This window comes from Saimiri boliviensis, chromosome 2 (genome assembly GCF_048565385.1).
Source record: "Saimiri boliviensis isolate mSaiBol1 chromosome 2, mSaiBol1.pri, whole genome shotgun sequence".
Taxonomy (NCBI): Eukaryota; Metazoa; Chordata; class Mammalia; order Primates; family Cebidae; genus Saimiri; species Saimiri boliviensis.
The window spans coordinates 117,384,821-117,406,127 of NC_133450.1; the positions used below are offsets into that span (position 1 = coordinate 117,384,821).

The following is a 21,307-nucleotide window of genomic DNA, read 5'->3' on the forward strand; positions in this document are numbered from 1 at the left end:
ATTAGGAAACCTATCTAATGTACATGATGGGGGCTGGGGATGCAGTAAACCTCCATGGCACGTACAGACCTATGTACAAACCTGCAGGTTCTGTACGTGTACCCTAGAACTTAAAATATAATAAATATAAAAGAAACGTGATTCTCTGGTTTCATTCCATTTTAGGATATTTAGAGAAATTCAGTAAGAGTCTGTGGAACTAAAGCTGGCCTTTCTGTGCATACCTGTTTGCTAGTGTTTCCTCTGTTTCACCATTTGTCTGTTATATTGGGACCATGTTGAGGGTAAAGGCCACATTTTATTTGTATTCATGTCCTCCTTTCCTCAGATAGTTCCTAGTACATTACAGATACCCTCAAGGACAGGATGGGCAATACAAGGTTAGCATTAAGATGATCAGACATCTTTTCATTGGTTACTGAATCCGTGCGTGTCTAGAGACAGGGATGTAGGCAGGGGTCAGCCATTGCCTTGGCATGGCAATTTTATTAATGACCAGAAGGAGCATACTAGTGGCATACTTACAAGTCATAGTGAAAATAATATAGGTACAACAACGTTAATTATTAACACTTCACTCCACTTACTATGTGCAAAACACTGTTCTAAGCAATTTATATATATCAAATCACTTAATGTGTATGCCAACTCCATGAGGTTGGTACAATCATTACCCCTGTCAGACAAGCGAAGAAACCAAGGCATAGAACAATTAAGTACACTGCCTAAGGTCTCATAGCTAAAAAGTGGAGGAACCAGTTTTAGAACTAAGGCAGTTTGTCATGCACTCACTATGAGGTAGTGATCGGTTCACTAAACAGGGTGATAGACTGTTAGGCTTTAACCAGAAAAAGAGAATCAATGTCTTTTGCAATGGTTAAGCCACATCTAGGGCATTTTGGAGAGTTCTGGTGTCATATTTTAAGGGGAACATCTCCCATTTGAAAGTCAACCAAAGGTGAATCCTAGGATATTCCAGGCACAGTTAGAATAAGAGTATGTCTGACCTAGAAATGTACAGTTAAGGTTCACTAACATGCTCATCATGTTCTGATTTTGAGAGTGCTCTTGTGGAGGAAGGATTTGATTCATGGTGTAGCTCTCAAGTACAGACTTAGGACAATCCTTGAACATAGCCAAGAATTAGATTTTGATTCAACACAAATACAATTTTTTTTTCTATAACTGAAACTTTGAAAACATGGAGTGAGCAGCCTTGCAAAATAGTGACATTAGTAGATCTAGTAAATCAAGGCTGGGCTTTCATTAGTTTTAAAAAACCAAACCAATGCATACAAATTGGGAATGCTTACACAAAATCCTGCATATTTAGCTTCTTTTGAGAAATTAATCAATATGGTAACAACCAGCTGGAGATAAGTAACAGCTGCCCCCTTCAGATATAACCTAGGTTCTGAGGATGGCCACTGTCCCCGCTATTCTCTGTCACTTCCTGATGCCGAGGATCAGTGCCAGGCAGCATTTATCATTGTGCTTGTGGATTTTCTAATTGTAGAGACCTACTTCTTTACTCTCAAGTCTCTATCACATTTGGAAAAGCAAAGCAACCATAGAGGGTTTAACATTTTAAGAAAGAAATGGAAAAGGAGATATTTCTTATCCTACCTTGCTCATTTATGTTGCCTACCTAGCCCCTGTGTGTATTTGAGTTGTTGAACCCTGCCCTGAGCTCTAGCTCTGAGGTTCCCAACCCTGGGACACAGATCTCTGAGTGGTTGTGAAGGGATTACAAGAGATTTTTATGCATACCAAGCACTATCTACAGACAGAAAATACATATATACACACATCATACATACATGTGTATGTGTGTACGTGTGTGTATGTATATATGTGTATATACATGTGTATTGATTTGCTTTCATAAGGCAAATATATACATATGTATATATGTATACATACGTACACATATATATGCATACATATATACATATGTATGTGTATGTATATATGTATCATATATGCATATGTATGTGTGTATATGTATATATGTATACATATATGCATATGTATGTGTGTATATGTGTACATGTACACATATGCATATATACATATGTGTATAATATATTTGCTTTATGAAAGCAAATCAGAATTATTAGCAATTATGTATGTATATAGATACACCTATATATACACATACACATACATATAAAACTTGTCTTATTGTAAAAATGTAGCTAATAGGATTCACAGTAGCTCTCAGTCATCTATTTTCTAAGTAGATCGAATATAGAAGCATAGGTATTATCACATGTAGGGGATAGCAAAAATTATTTCTTTGCTTTAAAGAAGATGCTCTATTTGGCAGGGTCTGGGGACATCATTCTAATTGATTCCACCTCTTGCCACAGATGGATATGTTATATACAGGTGAACAGCATACACAACAGAGATTCTACAATACAGTAACACTAAGATATAGCGAAATACTAAATTTGTAGCAAACCTGTCCCTGCAAACATGGCGCATCTTCACAGTAAAAAATGAGCTGGAAGGGAAGACATTTAACTACTTTAACGGGTCTCATTTAGAGCTTACTCTACTGATCAGTCTCAGCAGTGTTACATTATACATAGAAAGAAAGGTACAGCAGAGAAGTGTCAAACTAAATTGGGTGACAGCAGTAAGGAAAGAAGACCCACAGCAATGGTGGTACCAGAGTTCTTTCTGAATTGCAATTAAGAGCTGTAGACAGACACTGTGGTCAGCAAACTTCTAAGATGGCCTCAATGATCCCTGCCTCTTTGTATTTATGGCTTGTGTAATCCTCTCCCCTTGAGCATGAAGGGGACCTAGTGACTTGCAAGTAACAAAAAGAATGAAGCTAAAGTGACAGGATGTCACTTCTGTGATGAGGTTGAAAAAACCATGACTTCCATCTTGCTATTAGACTCTACTGCCTTTTCTGCTTGTGCATTTTGGTGACATCAACTGCCATGTGCGAGAGGCCCATGGGATAAGGAGCTGAGTGGTCTACGATCATCAGCCACAGAGGAAATGAAGTCCTCAGTCCAGCAGTCCATCAGGAAGTGATTCCTGCCAACAACCCATGAGTGAGGTTGGAAGTGGATCCTTCCTCAGTTGAACCTTCAGATGTGAATACAGACCCTGGGCCAATGCTGCCTGTGAGAGATGGTGAAGTAGAGGATGCAGCTATGCTGTGTCCACATTGCTGACCCACAGCAACTGTGAGATAAGTGTGTGTGTGTTACTTTAGGTCACCTAGTTTTGGGGTCATTTGTTATATACTGATAGATAACTAATATACATATGGACTAGAGACTCAAGTTTAGCTATAAATCAAATATTATTCACACATGCAGTATGGATATTTGCTTTTCAGTTCAGAATTTACAGAAGAAGGGATTACTGAAGGAGATTATCAGTAAGTGGCAACTTTTTATGAAAGCAAATCACAGTTATTAAGCAACTCTGTGCTTTTATGCCAGCTGAGCTTCTTGGTTCCTAACTTCCACTATATATCAATACCCCTCCGTGCTGCATACCTAGGATGCCAAGGTTGCATAAAGAATTCTCCAGATTGTCTCCAGTTCTGTTGTTCTGGTAAACTTGGTTATTGGGTTCCTGAAGCTACATATTTGAAGGAGTTGGTTACAGGTAGAACACTTTGTCAGTCAAGGTGAATGCCTGCTGAAAAGCAGTGAAGTAAGACATAAAAATACCCCAACTGTGTGAGTCCCTGGCTGTTCGGTGTTGGGGCTAACAGGCTTTATCGATCCAACAGGTGCTGAGGACAGTGCAGGAAACATAAATGCTTACATTTTGTTCAGTTTTAAAAAGGCCGTGAAAGCTGTTAATGTATTTTTAAAAGATTATCACCAAGAATGTTTTTAAAATGGTACTTCAGTGAGTAAATTCTTAGTTTTGCAAAGAAGTCTAGCTATCCTCAGATAAGCCTGGAGGATTCCAGATTGCGAATGTTGGGCAGAATATGGTATATGTGTCTTTCTGTTCAAGGTTTTCTATAACTTGGAGAAACTCGGTGGTTCAGACAGAAAATTTAGTGCCGCAAATTCAGGAAGAACTTGCTCACTTTTTTTTTTAAAGTATAAAACAAAATACTCCCCTTTCCTTGCCATGTCTCTAACACTACCTTATAATGCATGATTTACTAGGATGGCATTTTAACTTATGGAGAATGGAGAATATTATTAACTTTCTATTGTTACACTTTTCCTCAAGCATCTTCTTCAGAGACGGTTGAAAAGAAAGGCAGATTACATATCATCTTGCTAAATTAGATCCCAATAACCCCTAGTTGGTTTCCTGAAGCCATCTGAGCTTCTAGGTCTCCATAGATATCAGGGAACCCTTGACTAATCATTATGTCTGTAAAGATGCTAAGCACATATAAAATAAGATCTCAGTAATCGACAACAAAGATGCAACTAACTGAGCAGGCGGGGTTTCAAGACTTTCACATGCACAGACTAATACAGTACTCACTACCATCCTGTGAAGAGGGCACTCAGACTATCCTAATTTTACAGATGAAGAAACTGGGACCCAAAAAGGGCCAGGTTTCGAACCCAATCCGCCTGGCTCTATGGCTTACCCTTATAACCATTATACTTTACTGTCTGATTATACCTTGTGTTTACATAGCATTTTATAACTGTCATTCCACTCTGAAAAATACTGACTACACCTGGATAGGTGATAGGTAAGCAGGGCCCTGGAAGCAAGGCTACTGATCCTGAACCTAGTGTATGAGTTGGGATCTACCTGTCTACGCAGGGGGAATAACTAAGTTTCGTATCAATACTTTCACACTAAAAAGTTTATCTAGCTACTTCTTTCGATTTACGTGTCACCACATTTAGGAAGTATATGGAAAGGCAACCCAAAATTCTGGCAAAAGAAATGAAAATGATTACATTTGAAGGAGCATATTTAAAACCTTTGACAATCAGGTGGAAGTAAGCTAGGGAATAAGAATTACAGAATCACTATGTAAAGTACAGAGAAGAGAAATGTTTCATGCTGTGAAGGGGATCAGAAGTTACAGGGCAGAATCTAAACATGAGGGGAGAGGAGTAAATCCAGAACACTGCCACAGCTTGTTCATATATACGGAAATAAACAGCTGGAGTAAGTTATGAGGAAAATTGAGGGAAACAATTGGTCTCAGTGAGCATATGAGGTAGAGATTTGTTTTCCCAGAAAAGAAGATTTAGACTTATTAAACAGGGTTGATAACAGGATGCCCCAAAGGCCCAGTTTTGCTCCTAAAATACCTCTAATATGCAGATGCTTCTTATGTTTGTGCCATTAACTTGGCTTACCCATGTTTTCAGCTCTATGAGAAAATCACTGCATTTTTTTTTTTCTAACAAGTATGCTTTTACATCTCTTTTGGTAATGTAAGATGGTTAAAGGTGTAGGATTTGTGTACTTTTACACAATTTGTCTCTCTGCCTGTGATCATGGAAACTCCTGAAATTGACCTAATACTTTTCTTCCCAAATGAGCTTAATTACCATAATAGCATAAAAAAAGGATTCTCAGTGCAGTAGAGTCCTACAATATAAATCTGCATCAAGTCAGTGAAACAATTCTCAATTGAAGGATGACAAGTACACTAGGGAATGATAATTTTAGTCAAGTTTCTTGTTCATGACGGTCTTCATCAAACAAAAACATACGGAAACCTTCAATCCTAGCCCAAATTTTCAAATCACAGGCAGATAAAACTCCTCTAAAATAGAAACAGAGAATCATTATATATCATATATATATATATATATATATATATATATATGATATATATGTATACACATACATAGACATGTATATATGTGTGTGTATACAGCAGAGAATTGTGTGTGTGTATATACACATATTGACATATATGTCAATTTTAAGAGTTTCTGTAATAGGTAGAGAAACAAACTGTGTAATAGTACATAATCCCATACTTTTACCATCTTACTGTATTGCCAAAAGAAATGTAAAAGCATACTAGTTTAAGAGGAGGAGTTTTAGAGAAGTTTTAAAATTTGCCTGTGAATACACACACATACACACACACACATATTCATAATCATATATATCTCTCTTTCTCATTCTGAGTTGCTGTGTGGGGTCTGTGCTACCTTCTGAGGATGTGTGCAGACATGTGGTCATTGGAAGTCGATTGTTTCTCCATCCAAAAGACTTGCATGTGGTTTTTATGAAGAGTGCCTTTTCAAACACATAGTTCAGAAAGGAGGAGAAACATAAAACATCTTGTAATTGTTTTAAAATAAACTCTTACAGTGTTTATTTAGTTTTAATCTGCGTGTCGTAGATTGGTTATGCACTTGTTAATCACTGTTGTATGTATATCCAGACAGAGTTGTAAATAACTTTTCAGTCCAAGTGAAATATGCCTGCACATGTTTATATGCAAAGTATGTGTATATTTATGCCTGTGCATAAATATGTGTACAATAATAATAGATTAGTGATCATGTAATATAACATCATAAGGTTCTGGCACTATGGTCAATTTAATATACAATACAAATATTCCTTTTTTGTAGAAATGAAGTTAACATATGCTAACTTGATTGCTTCATCCTTCATCTAGGTTTTTTTTTTTTTTTTTTTTTTTTTTTTTTTTTTTTTTTTTTTAACTTTGCCAGGTCTGTTGTTTGCAGACTAAAATGACCACAAAAAGAGAAACTAGTTAGGAGTATTCTCATTCAATCTATGTATGTTGGCTATGAAAAGTGCAACTTTATCTCTGTGACACAACTTAATTTCTTTAATTTTAGAAATAAAAAAAGTAAAAACATATTATTAATACTGATTCACTTTGGGCCGTATGCCACAAAGAAAATACGCTATTTTGAGGAAACATTTAAATGTATACAAATACACAACCATAACACCTTGAAATTCTCCACAGTGATTATATACCTTGATATTTTCATGTCCATGTTAAATTACCTGAAAAGGTGCTAAATTTCTACTTCACTGTGTCCTATATTGGATACACACAGATGCTATATTGACAGTCTTTCCAGCCTCTTCTAACTCTTTTCTCAGAAGATTACAATAGAAAACAAAGGCAAAAGCAATTTTGTCTTTAATCTGCCGTCTTTAGTCTCTGTTTTCTAGGAGAAATGTTTACTCCTGGATTGGGTCAGTCCCTCTGCATTTACCTATAAGCATCTACATACAAACGTCATCCACCCTGCATAGGGCAAAAGTTACAGAAGAAAAGTTCCTCTCCATAAACTGCTTAACATAGCAACCAATCTCTTCACATTTTCAGAGAAAATGACATCACTTGAAAAAACAAAATGCCAAAGGATTCACAGTAAAAGAAGAATTAGAGAAATGACAATGATTCTGGAAGTCTTCCTGGAAAAGGCAACTTTTCAACTATGTTGCATTTATTCACATATCAGCCCTATAAATTTTCTCCATGATACATCCATTTTTGAGGGGAGGGAAAGTTGAGGTTAGGGGTCCCGAGAGACATAGAGGGATGATGCCGTCAGAGGTACATTGAGATGATTTCATTGGGAAACTGGAGGATGAATTTCAGGTTGAAATCCAGTTTAGCTGTGGATGTGTTTCATCCACAGTTAGCTGTGGCTCCGTTACAAACAGGATGCATGAAGAGGACAGAACCCATTTTCAAATGGGAAGAGAGAGTAAACACAGGAAAAGACATAGAAACCCTAAAAGTAACCAAGTACCCAAGGTTATGTTTACTTTGAAAACACTTAAGTACTAAAATGAGAGAATACTTCACATGGACACGGTGCAAATCACGTCCACTGACCTAGAATTTATACCCCAGCCTTCTTCCAAAAGTTCGGGGTGTTTTAACAAAATTGGTTGTGTGAATTATTACATGTTTTCTGTTATTTCCCCAGGGAAACACGCCAGAGGCAAACCCATCATTTCAGCTGATTTAGTGTTTGATGCCAGAGAATTTATAATTGCTATGACAATCATAATGGCTAGTGATCATGGAGTTGGCAAAGCCTGGCTGACAGTGGTGCAGTCCATTTTGGTGTTTGCCAGTTTATCAACCATCACACTTGCTCTGATGAATTTTGAGGTGATTTCTGAACTTTCCATTTCTAACTTTCTGAATAGTAGGAATTAAAAAATTAGAAAATGGAAAAGACTATGTAAATATTGCTTACCCTAAATAGGTCTTTTTCAAGTAGCTTTTAATTATTAGCTAATAGAGGGAATGAGGTTTCTTTTTCCTTGGCATAGTTCTCAAAGGATCACAGGGTAACTCAGAGTTCAGTCAGACATTTATCTCAAAGCACAGAGAGATTTATGGGTTTTGGATATATAAAAGTCTGTTTAAAATTAAAAAAAAAAAAACTATTGGAATTTCATCCTTGACAATGTCAAATAACTGAAAGATTAAGGCTGATACAGGTTTGTCCTAGAAATCTAACATTAACAAATGTGACACAATGCTTTAGGTATGTCAGATCCCAACTCACTCTGAGCAATTACGTTTTTCTCTTATTCACAAGAAATATTTAATGATAAGGAAAATTCCTTTGGCTTGCCAACCTCATCCCCCAAACCAAACCTCCCAATTTTGCAGATTCATGAAGGCACATGCTGGAAAGGGGAAAAATAAATTAGAAGTTAGAAATGTCTAGGTCAGGCGTCCCCAAACTTTTTACACAGGGGGCCAGTTCACTGTCCCTCAGACCGTTGGAGGGCTGCCACATACTGTGCTCCTCTCACTGACCACCAATGAAAGAGGTGCCCCTTCCTGAAGTGCGGCGGGGGGCCAGATAAATGGCCTCAGGGGACCGTGGGCCTGTAGTTTGGGGATGCCTGGTCTAGGTCATTAGAAAAAACAATCAGGTAAGAAAAAATGATATAAAACAGGTCTTCAAAAAAATACGGATAACCTGGCCTTGCAGTCAGCAAACAAACACTTTTAGAATGTAAGCTTCATGAGAGTAGCTTGCATTTCAGTGGCACATATGAGTCAGCCAATACATATCTGTTGAGTGGATATACGAATGCACAAATGAATACCACTCCACAGTCCCTTGCCCTAGAAGAAGCAGCTTGAGTGCTAGTACTCACCTGGCAAAAAAATTTTTTTTTGCTAATAACTCTACTACATAATGAAGGAAAGTCTTTTTACTTTATGTATTTATTTTTTAAGATGGAGTCTCACTCTGTTGCTCAGGCTAGAAGTGCAGTGGTGTGATCCTGGCTCACTGGAACCTCTGCCTCCCAGTTCAAATGATTCTCCTGCCTCACCCTCTAGAGTAGCTGTGACTACAGAAGTGTGCCACCATGCCCAGGTAATTTTTGTATTTTCAGTAAAGATGAGGTTTTACCCTGTGGGCCAGGCTGGTCTGGAACTCCTGACCTCAGGAGATCTGCCCACCTGGGCCTCCCAAAGTGCTGAGATAACAGGCATGATCACCATGCCTGGCCACAGAAAGTCATTTTTAAAGGTAAGAAAATGAGCCTTAAAAATATGTCCAAGTTGTACACTTCTGAAGAGCAAAATCCCAGATTGCTGGTAGGAATCTATTCTGCCTAGGATATTACGGGGGAGATGATGTTGTGGTTTAAAGCGTGGTAGAAACCAAGAGTGCCAGTCCCTGGAAGTGACATTACTGCTGGTTAAAGTGGTGGCTGCCAGCAGCAGGAACTGGCTGCTAGGAAGAGAAACTATGCACTTGGGAGCCAATTGCTGCACACAGGTGGCTCTTGATTTCTTTAAATACAATCAGTTTAGGTAGGCTTTTGTTTACAGTAGCTTTTATCTAGAAGATAAGGTTGTAAAAACATCAATCAAAATGAAGCACTACTGTTCCTGGCCATATCTCAGCAGGTTCATGTTTTATTTCTTCCTCCCTTTCCAACTACCTTAAGGTGTTTAAGATGAGTGAAGAGATAGCAAACTATTAAAGTGAACTGTATTTGTGTATGACACATGGATTTGCACTCATTGAACCACAAATGCCATCCCTACAATGCTTATGGCATTCCCAGATTCAGCAGACATCTGTATTCTTCACGGTTCTGCTTTTCTGTAACATATAAACTCTACAAAATGATCTTTGCACCATTTTCAATAGGGCTCCTTTAAGGAAATGAGACTCTTACTCTTAGGGTTTCTATATATTGGTTGTGAGGCTTTTAAGGTATTTATACTCTGCCATTTATTCAAAGAGTCATGTACAATAAAATAGCAAAATAGAATATTAAGCTCAGCATAAGAAAAATGCAAATATGTGAACTTCAAAGGTCAACTCTGTAGTTAGAAAATTTGAGTTTGTATAGATGGTGCCTGATTGTATATTAAATGTGGAGCTTAATTCTGGATCTGCAAGATGGAGTTCTAAGCCAGAGACATTTCCAAATGAAGAGGGAAGCCATGTTGAGGGAGTGAAAAGGCACTCTGGTCCAGCTCAAGAGGATGATTCCTGACAGGGCGGAGAGGTGTACAGAAGAGGCCTGACTGCATGGCCAGACAGGTGCATGGTAAGGGGGTGAATGCCAAGGCTAGACAGGGATGGAGGCCATCCTGGACTCGATTCAGGTTGAGCTGAGGGTCTGTGTGATGGAAAATATCTTGCTTGTCATTCTGCAGTTCTGGGTTTTATAGTTTCTTTTTTTTTCTATTTGGTTCCCTCCCAAACACAATGAGAGAGTAAAGTATTCTAGTACACGTAATGCCCCTGCAGTTAATCCACGACTGACTATACCAGATGATCTTCCTGGCATAGCCCAAAGACATCTCTATCTATAAAGTGAGTAGAAGAGCATTTGGGTCCTGAAGTTCAGGGTAGATATGAGAATAAGTAGTAAGCTTCATAACAATTTAATCTGTACAAGTTCATTGCTGCCCCATTCCAAAACCCCACCTAACAGTAGAATCTAATAAAGAAATTTTCTAAACTTCTACCACAGATCTTTCCATAAGTAGACAAGATCTCTGTCCAGAGATGTGGAAATGAACTCAGTGGGAAAAAGAAAACTGCATGTATAAAGCACTAACCAAAGGCAGTGCTAGGTATTACTTGTCCTAGGAAGAAAATTTGAGCCGGGTGCGGTGGCTCAAGCCTGTAATCCCAGCACTTTGGGAGGCCGAGGCGGGTGGATCACGAGGTCAAGAGATCGAGACCATCCTGGTCAACATGGTGAAACCCCGTCTCTACTAAAAGTACAAAAAAATAGCTGGGCATGGTGGCGCGTGCCTGTAATCTCAGCTACTCAGGAGGCTGAGGCAGGAGAATTGCCTGAACCCAGGAGGCGGAGGTTGCGGTGAGCCGAGATCGCGCCATTGCACTCCAGCCTGGGCAACAAGAGCGAAACTCCATCTCAAAACAAACAAACAAACAAACAAACAAACAAACAAAATTTGAAATGCACAACTGAGGGGTGGGAAGTGTGAGTAAACTAGGTCAGAAAATTTCCTAAATTTATAACCAGACAAGACGTTTCTGTGAGCTAGAGAACAGGAAAAAACATTTCACATGTCTGCCTTTAAAAAAGAGAGCTAGTTCAGGTGCAGAGGTTCGTGCTTGTAGCCCGAGCATTTTGGGAGGCTGAGATGGGAAGTTGGTTAGGGCCCAGGAGTTCCAGGTTGCAGTGATCTATGACTGCTCCACTGCACTTCAGGCTGGGCAACAGAGTGAGACCCTGTTTCTAAAAAGAAAACAAAAATAAATAAAAACAAGAGCTGATCGGCTTCATGAGACCAGGAGAAACTCTACTTTAAAAGAGACTAGACAGAGAATCCTGGTGATGTCAGTGATTTAAATGCTATTTAAAGAGGTTTCTGTTCTTAATGACATGACAGTGCTGTGCCTGTTTGAACATTTAAGCCTAGTTCACACAACCAAGAAGGGCTGCACACGCCAATTTCAGGGCATTGTCTTCAAGTTTCATTGTACCATCTTGAAGACATTTCCTATGAGACCAAATACTCAAAGTTTTATTATTTTTGTTAGTATATAAAATTTTGAATATTTATAGGGTGTAGGTGATACTGTTTCCTGCATAATGTATAATGATCCAGAAAATTTAGTGTATCCATTACCTCAAAGAATGATCATTTCAGTGTGTTAGGAACACTTAGGTTTTCTCTTCTAGCTATTTTGAAATACACAATACATTTTTGTTAACTATAGTCAGCCTACTCTGCTACTGAACATTAGAATTTATTCCTTCTAATAGTATGTTTGTACTCATTAACCAACCTCTTTTCATCCACCCCCTACTCTTAAACTCACACTTTTCCCGGCCTTGGGTAGCTGTCACTCTACCCGCTAACTCCACGAGAACAACTTTTGAAGTCCCGATGTAAGAGTGAAAACATGTAATACTTCTTATTCTGTGCATGGCTTATTTCACTTAAAATAATAACCTCCAGTTCCATTCATGTTGTTGCAAATAACTTTTTTTAATGCTTTTTTTAAATGCCTTTTTTAATGGCCAAATAGTATTCCAGTGTGTATGTATACACATTTTCTTTACTCATTCATCCACCGATGGACACCTAGGTTGATTCTACATCTTTCTTATTGTAAATAGTACTGCATGCGAGTATAGATAACTTTTTGATATGCTGATTTTAGACTTAAGAGCATTGTGAAATCTTGCCAAGTTTAATAGTTCATCTTTGTTTTAATATTTGCTTTTTTAAAAGAGAAAGAACAGAGCAACTCAAATGTCCACTGACAGATGTATGAATGGAGAAAGAAAATGTAATATCCATGTACAATGGAATATTACACCATCTTAAAAAAGAGGAAAACCCTGTCACATGCTACAACATGAGCGAACCACAAGGACATAAATTATGCTGAATGAAAGAAGCCCGTCACAAATGGACAAACACTGTATGCTTTCACTCAAAGTATCTAAAGTGGTCAACAATATAAAAACAAAGTAAAAAGGTAGTTGCCAAGGGTAGGAGAAATTAGTGTTTAATGAGTATGGAGTTTGTTTTGCGAGATAAAAGTTCTAGAGACGTGTTGCACAAAAACGTAAACGTCATTAAGACTGTACACTTACAAACAGTTACGATGGCATATTTAATGTCATGTGTTTTTTTCTCACCACAGTAAATAATTAATAAAAAACAACAGAAAATAGAAGAGCATTTTTAACTAATGAAGTCTCTGGAAAGAAGATAATGGAAACCGATAACTAGCGAAACAGACGATGGGTACTGTTGGGAATGGCCCTGTCACAAAGAACACGGAAAAGCGACGGGACACTGAAGCTGGCTTTTAAGGCAGAGTGGGGATCACACAATGGGGTTTTAGGAAGCCCAGTGGCCAGTGGCAATTTCTAAAGCAAACTCTTTGTTTTCCTGCGATTAATGAAGCTGCTTTTTTATCAGACAATTGCAGGAAATAAATACCAAGCTAAGGACAGAAAAACTTTGTTTTGTTAAGAAACAGTTGAAGGTTCATGTGTGAGTACAGAAGACTGCAGGGCTGGATCCAAAGGGCAGGAGAAGCTCTGGTGAACTCTGCTTCTATTCTTCAGGTGACCAGGAGAGGAATGCGTTGCAGTTCTTAAAACGCTTTCACAAAGTATACGGTAATTTACATAATCCTCAAAAAAACCCCATCATTCTGATGGGACAGGTGAAGAAATCAAGGCTCTCTGAGGTCAAGTGACTTGCTTGAGATGACATGGGAGTGACTGACAGCAGGGACCTGGCTCTATTTCCTTCTAGTATAGTGCTCTTGTCAGCTTGCAATGCTATCTCCCCACCCCCTCCCTGCAGAATAGGGCCAGGAATACCTTCTGCTTTCCTGAAAAGGATGCCACGTTTTGGTGATGCAAAGATAACATGAACACAGCTCCTGTCTTTCACGGGCTCTTAGTAGTAAGAGAGACAAGCACATTAAAAGACAAGTGTATGAGAAAGCAGAAAGGTTCTAAAAGAGCTGTGCAGAAGGCCCTGGGGTAGCTCAGAGAAGGAAGCAGTTAACTCCTACCTGGCAAGGTTCTGAGCTGAGGGGAGGTGATCTCTGGGTTCAGTATTGAAGTCAAAGTTTACCGAGTGGGTGGGGAGGGGAGGTTCTCAAGCGGAGGAAGAGGCACACGGAGATGGAGTGGAGAGGAAGCAGGGGGGTCTTTCAGGACGGTGCAGAAGAGTTCAGGAGAAAGAAAGATCACGGCCATGCAGGAGACAGCTTAAAGGTGGGGTGGCGTGGGAGTGTGGCTGATGAGGACCAGGAGGGCACTGCATAGCAGACCAAGGTGCTTGGAGGGCCCGATGGATGCTACACTGGTGGAAAGCCCGACGCTATCAAGTACAAAAGAGGGTGATCCTCTTTCTTGAAACCCAAACACTCCGGGCCATGTTTCTGCCTGGAATCTGTAAGCTAAGTATTTACTTTGTGCCGGACCGAAGTATCTACTGCAGCTCACTTATTTGGGGATAAACCGATTCAAGAAAAGTGCACATTAAAACAAATCCACCCTCCCCCTGGCCCCCACCTCATTTCCACTCCAGACAGAAAAAAGACTGTCATTCAAAAAAAAAATGAAAACTATACTGAGGGCTCAGCTTTCCGGAGTCGCTGGGACAAAGTATGTGTATATAAACATTCACAGCCCAGCTCCACAGGGTTCCCCCGATTTGTATTCTTTGAGAAGTCGGCGGGCACGAGGTGAACAGCTAACAGTTTCCTTAGTGAGTTACACAGAAACTTTATTTAACTTAACAGGAGTCATTAGCTGCATTTTATGGAGATAAGGACTTCCAGGAGTGAGTTCCCTTCTGGTTGGTTTTTGATTAAAAACAAGACAAGAGGGAGTTACACTGGGATGCTCTGACAACCTGTAGTTTGACTTTACAAACTCAGTGGCTCTAATACGGCCCCACAGAGCCATCAGGGCTGGTGTGGCGGTTTGATTTCACTGAGTTGAAAGCCATCTGTCAATGTGAAGAGGAGTCAGAAGGTTATTTTAAACATTTAGTTAAGCTTGTGACTGTCTTTTCTTTCAGAGGCATTCCTGGCTGCAGACTCCCTCATCCTGGGTGACATAAAACAAGCTATTGCATGAGGTTAGACTGAGGTCCTTGCACGCTGGTCTGCGCATGCTGCCACGAGCTGATTCATATGTGTTTATTTTTAGGGCCCGAAGTAACAGACCAGGCTAAGGCCAATGCAAGGTGATACTTGAAATACTCTGTGAACATCTCTTGCTTACAAAAGACCCTACTTCTTGTGAAGTGGTAGATGTCAGCCCAGTAAAATATAATATACCAAAGGCAGAGAAAACCCCACCCAACTCCGTTATAGAAAGGACCACTGCAAAAACAAATCCATTATCTCTTTTAAAAGAAATACTTGTTGAAGGAAACAGGAAGATAGATATGCCTAACTAGCTATGACAACTGGTTGAGTCCAAATACTTATTCAATACTAGATATTAAATAACAAAGATTCCTAATAGTATGTCCAATGTCTTGCATAAATAATCACTAGGTATGAAATTTATTTTTAATGAGATAATTGTGCCTCTGCAGATATATGCTATAATAAAACCTATAGGGATTTATGAACTTTATGTAAACTTGAAAGATTTACGATTCTAAGGACTTCAGAAACAAAATGCTATAATGACTCTACTGTTGTTGCCAAACTGTAAGTTTAAAAGACGCTCCAATTACATATTTATTTGTGTTTAATGTTTATCTTCTCTACTGAGTTTGCTCTATGCAGGCGTCTTGTCGACTTTATTATTACCTGGCATTTAGTGATTAATGGCACATAGTAGACATTGAATAAATATTTGTTAAATAACCTTTTCTACGGAGAAAAGGCCGGCAGAGTATCGTTGCATAGCTATTTTGTGTAGGTCTAGTCTAGACGTCACACCTTACGGCATATATAAGATGGGCCAAATGATCTGAAAAAAATGCTATTGTTTGCTTTATTGATTGATTTGCCTTTTTTCACTTGACGACCTTTCCTACTTCCTCAAGAAAGAGGCCCATTGTAAATGATGAGAGCTCGTGGACTCAAAGAGGAGAACAATAGACACTGGGGCCTACTTGAGGAGGGAGAGGAGCAGACAAAATAACTATTGGGTACTAGGCTTAGTATCTTGGTGATGAAGTAATCTGTACCACAAACCCCCGTGACACGAGTGTACCTATATAACCAATCTGCACATATATCCCTGAACCTGAAGTTGTTGCTGCTGTTTTAAAACAAGAAAGAGAGCCATTGGTGCTGACTGGCACAGTCAGAGAAAAGTTAAAGTTACTGCTTTTCATGCTTTACGTTTTTTCTCCCAGGGAATTTAATGGAGTATCTTTAGAGGAACATGAACTGCAACTTTTCCCTTTTAATTTAAATTGGTCATCTCGACGTTTAAATTTCTTTTTAAAATTCATACATAATATTTTAGATATTTATGGAGTACATGTGATATTTGTTATATGCGTAGAATGTATAATGATTGAGTCAGGGAATTTATCATCTCAATTATTTCTATGTGCTGGGAACAATTCAAGCCCTCTTTTCTAGCTACTTTAAAATATACAATACATTGTTGTTAACTATAGCCACTCTATTCTGCGGCTGAACAACAAAACTCATACCTGTAGTCTAACAGTATGTTTGGGTTACCTGAGCCTTTATGGCATGTAATATTCCAACACTGGCATACCTTCCTCACCTTTTAGGTTAACTCAAATCCAGTTCTAGCCAGACTTCTGAACGGTGGCAACACTGGGAAAGGTGCATTTAGAGTTTAGAGCTGGGAAATTTAGAGTTTAGAGCTGGCAACAGTTCCAGTTCCCTGCCAAGTTCTATGCTTGAGGCTGAAAAGCAAGGTGCTATTTTATTTATTAAACTTCTTAGAAAGACAATGGAGATCTCAAGAGAGCAAAAGTCTAGTTTGTAAAGTTGTTATATCCACAATCAGATCAACTAGGTCCATAACGGGGACACAGATGGCAATTTACCACCACAATTTCCACAGGGAAGCAACCCTTGTGCCTTCGGTCTATTTTCGTGATATATCCAACATAGATCAATCACCCAGAGCTCCTGACATTTATAACACCCTTTAGGCTTATTTATGGACCAAGCATTGGTTTTAAGGAAACAGACCAACAGCCACCATTTGAAAGGCGAATTCTTGTTTCTCACCCAAGATTACTCACTGGTTTCTAGGACTGACTCTCGTAAGTCTCACTAGCCCCATGTCAGTTTTGAAGATTCTTTACTATATTGCCTTTAGATAGTCAGTTGCTGCTCTCAAACCTTCTAGTACAAGAACAGGTATTTCAGAAGAGGATGGAAATAATAACCTACATGAGGAGGAAGGACATCATGTGTAGGGCATGATTTTAAGAGGAAAAAAGCCTTTTAGACTCATCATGTGATATTAGGACTTTGTCTTAAGCCTCTCTTCTAGCTATTTGGTAATATGCATACCTTACTGTTAACCACCGTCACCTGAAGTGCAGTAGAACACCAGAAATTATTCCTCCTATGTCACTGTAACTTTGTTTCTGTTGACCAACCTTTTTTCAGACTTCCTTAGCCCGTTAATTTTTTAACAAAATACACATCTTGAAAAACTAAGGAGGTCGCAGAAGATTTATAATATATATTTACTCAGTGCCTGCCTACCTTTTCCCAAGTGTCCACCATAATCTGATTAAACTTTATTTTAATGTTTCTATATTTAGTTACTCTGTAGGATTCAACATCATTAGCTCAAAAAAATGGTTTGTAATTTTGGAACTCCTCAACTTGCATGTGTGAGTGGTGGGTGTCAGTTTCTTTGGACAAATGTACGTAACTTACCCAAAGTTAAATGACAGTAATATGCAGGGAATTGAAGCACTCGGGACAGTCAGTCTAGAGCAAGCTTGTCCAAGCTGTGGGCTGCAGGCGAACCAGGATGACTTTGAATGCAGCCCTACACAAATTCATAAACTTTCTTAAAACATTAGGAGATTTTTTTGCAATTTTTTTTAAAGCTCATCAGCTATTATTAATGTATTTTATGTGTGGCCCCAGACAGTTCTTCCAATTTACACTTCTACAGTGATTTATGCTTTTTAAAAAATGAAAATCCATTATTTAGGAGGATTAAGTATTCACAGAAACTAAGTGACTTCCCCAAGACTTACTGGCAAGACACTGAAGTTATTAGGATGAAGGTCTTCTGATTTCTTTTTTTTTTTTTTTTTTTTTGAGACGGAGTTTTGCTCTTGTCACCCAGGCTGGAGTGCAATGGCGCGATCTCGGCTCACCGCAACCTCCGCCTCCTGGGTTCAGGCAATTCTCCTGCCTCAGCCTCCTGAGTAGCTGGGATTACAGGCACGCGCCACCATGCCCAGCTAATTTTTTGTATTTTGAGTAGAGACGGGGTTTCACCATGTTGACCAGGTTGGTCTCGATCTCTCGACCTTGTGATCCACCCGCCTCGGCCTCCCAAAGTGCTGGGATTACAGGCTTGAGCCACCGCGCCCGGCCAGGTCTTCTGATTTCTTGTTCACAGTTTACTGAAGTATTCTGGAAAGTTTTGGTGAATATTTTACCCTATAGTTCCTATTACATTTATGAAATGGGTCCTTACAGTTTGCATCTAATCTTGTATACAGAGATAAAAAATCAATTATTCAGAGTGTTTAAATGCTACAAATTTGATATAATTGCTAAGCATTAAAATATATTTAATAATTTTGTTTTGAAACTTAGATATTGACGTATTTTATATTCTGCTACCATCAGCTTCTGACAAGCTCTTTCATATTTCGTAATCATAGACAAATCTTTAAAATCTATGAAATTTTTTTTTTTTTCAGGTATCCTAAAACATCTGAAGGTAACATTAATTTTTATCTGTCAGGATATACTAATGAGAGCCTCAAAAAATTAAAATATGCCTGAGTTCAAATGAGTCATCTGTTTTTTTTTTTTTTTAAATAATCATTGTTATATTTTTCTTTGAACATTGGGCAATATTTTATCTTTCCAGGTAAGTGAAAATATATTGGTCTTAGTTCAGTTTCACAACTGTGATTTGCACAATTTCTATTAAAAAGCATGAATAACATATTAAATATATGATAGATATTACCTAGTCTTTGCTCCTTTGCTATGATTCTTACAGCTATATACTGGGAATGAAATTAAAACAAAAGGACATTTTCAAACAGCCAGAAATCAGTCCTTAAGTGACAGAACAGACTATCTCAACAGTACAATTAAAATCTAATTTTCAGAATTAATAAGAAGATGTAAAAATATGTGTATTACCATTATGCTATAAGAACAACTTAGTTAATATGAGTTAATTAAATATATTTTGAGGCATTAAGTACATTTACTATAATCTTAAGATAGTTCTGGATACAATGAAAGACAATATATTCAAACAACACAAGACTGAATAAAGTATATACAAGTGACTATCGATTTCAAAGGGTTGGAAAAGCATTCTTACTAGTATAGTATCCTGGCTCATGAAAATGAAAATGTGGGTTGAGAGCATGACAGCACAGCTAATACTGCACTGAAATGCGTGAAAAGCTATCACATTTCCATGGTAGTGACGGAGGTGGAGGAATGACATGGTGGGAGTGGTTTATTTAACTAAAAAGGTGAAATTTCTATGTGGTTTTGAAGGATGAGAGAGATAAAAGATGGAGAAGGCTGTATGGGTCAGAATCAGGGCAGAGGCATCCATGCCTGATACTTCAGGTGTTCCCTAGAACTCTGGTTGAAAATCAGTGCAGTAGCCAGTTAACAGAATATATCTGGAACTAAAAAAAAAAAGAAAAGAAAAAGATCGAATGTGATGATACACGTTTGGAAACGCTGTGAAGACAGACACCTTTGACAAGCTTGCTGTAGTGAGGTGAGCAGGGGTGTGAGGACGGAAACATAAGGCCAAGAATGTAAGAGGCGGATGGAGGCGAAGGAACCAGCAAAGATGATTACACAGCCTGAGAGACACCAAGAGAATTAGGAAAGAGTGGTCTCACAGAAGTCAAGAGAGGGTTTAAAGTGTCCAAGAGAGGACTGTGATGAAAAATGGTAAGGAGCAAGACATCTCTGCAGGCTGTGACAGCTAGGAGGTGCCACCAGAGCCGTTACACCCCAGAGACGAAGGTGGAGACAGACTCGGAGACAGGAGGAAGGAGGGACCCTGAATGCAGATGACTCTTTCAAGATTGGTGGTGAAGAAAAGAATAGAGATGAAAGCAGACGCAGCAGAAAGAATGAAAGCAGGTTAGATGTGGGATGTGCAGGAGTCAGTATACCGGTGGCCAGTATGCTGGGGTCTAATAGGATCTTTTGTGTCATAAAACAACTGACCTTATGAAACTTGGGTCCACAAATCCAGTCGGAAGGACACAGGATTAAAAAGATGCTAATACGGACAGAATAAACGTGAGAGGGTGTCACAATGAGACGTGTCCACTGGGGGGGAAGTACATGATACACACAGTGAACAAACAACTACGATGAAAAACTCTATACGTTTAGCGCACGTTCAGAAATATTATACTTTCAGAAATAAAAAGGCAAGTAGCATTCTTAATAGAGTTAGTTAGGAGGTGATAAAGAACATAGCCCAATTTGTGCCATTCACTGTGGCAACAATGTTATAACATCACAGGATTGAGACAATGGTATCTAAAGGAATAAAAAGTTACCTTACATTTATATATGTTTGGTCTTACAGCTTTGAACTCTAAAGTGAAGTCAGCTTTGTATTTAGGACATGCATGCTTACCTATTCTAAATATTCCTTATTTGTTTTACTTTCATTTTCTCTTAGTTTATAAACACTGTCATTATTGAACTCTGGAAACCTGTGGAAAGTCAGAATAAATGAGCTTTATGTTACATCAAAATGGGTAATATGTCCATTTAGAGTTACTTGCTGATCTCACTTTAATAAGGTTTTAGGCAGAATTATTAAAATACTGGTCAATATTCTGAAATGTCTCTTACAGGTGTCTGTGCCAGCATTATGAACAGTGTGGGTTTAGCTGCCTTTATGGTATAGTTTGTGTCAAGTCAACAAGTCCTAACAAATAGAGGGGTAAATTAAACTTCAGCAAGCAGTTTCTCAGTTACAATAAATCTTCAGTTCAAGAATTATAGCTTAACTACCAATTCTTTCTGTAAAAAGTATCTGAACTCTTGAGAGGTGCTCAACTTCCAATTAGTTATCTGTGCAAAGTAACAAGAATAGTTTTCCCTGGGTCACTGGAGAGCAAGTTTTCAAGTTGCAATGTGTAAAAAAGTCCCAAGTC

General features: G+C 38.6%; 1 protein-coding gene across 12 annotated transcripts in view; it reads right to left on the reverse strand.

Annotated features, from left to right (window-relative positions):
• Nucleotides 1-21,307, reverse strand: part of CDIN1 (CDAN1 interacting nuclease 1) — a 1,267,257-nt gene that overhangs the window by 7,471 nt on the left and 1,238,479 nt on the right. The window contains exon 11 of one of the 12 annotated variants that reach the window (XM_074394125.1): nucleotides 228-20,860. The exons of the other annotated variants lie outside the window; for them this stretch is intronic. Within the exon in view, the coding sequence (XP_074250226.1) occupies nucleotides 20,782-20,860 (79 nt within the window). The 3' untranslated portion in view covers nucleotides 228-20,781. Of the gene's footprint in view, nucleotides 1-227; nucleotides 20,861-21,307 lie in introns of those variants that run through there. 12 annotated transcript variants of the gene reach the window in all.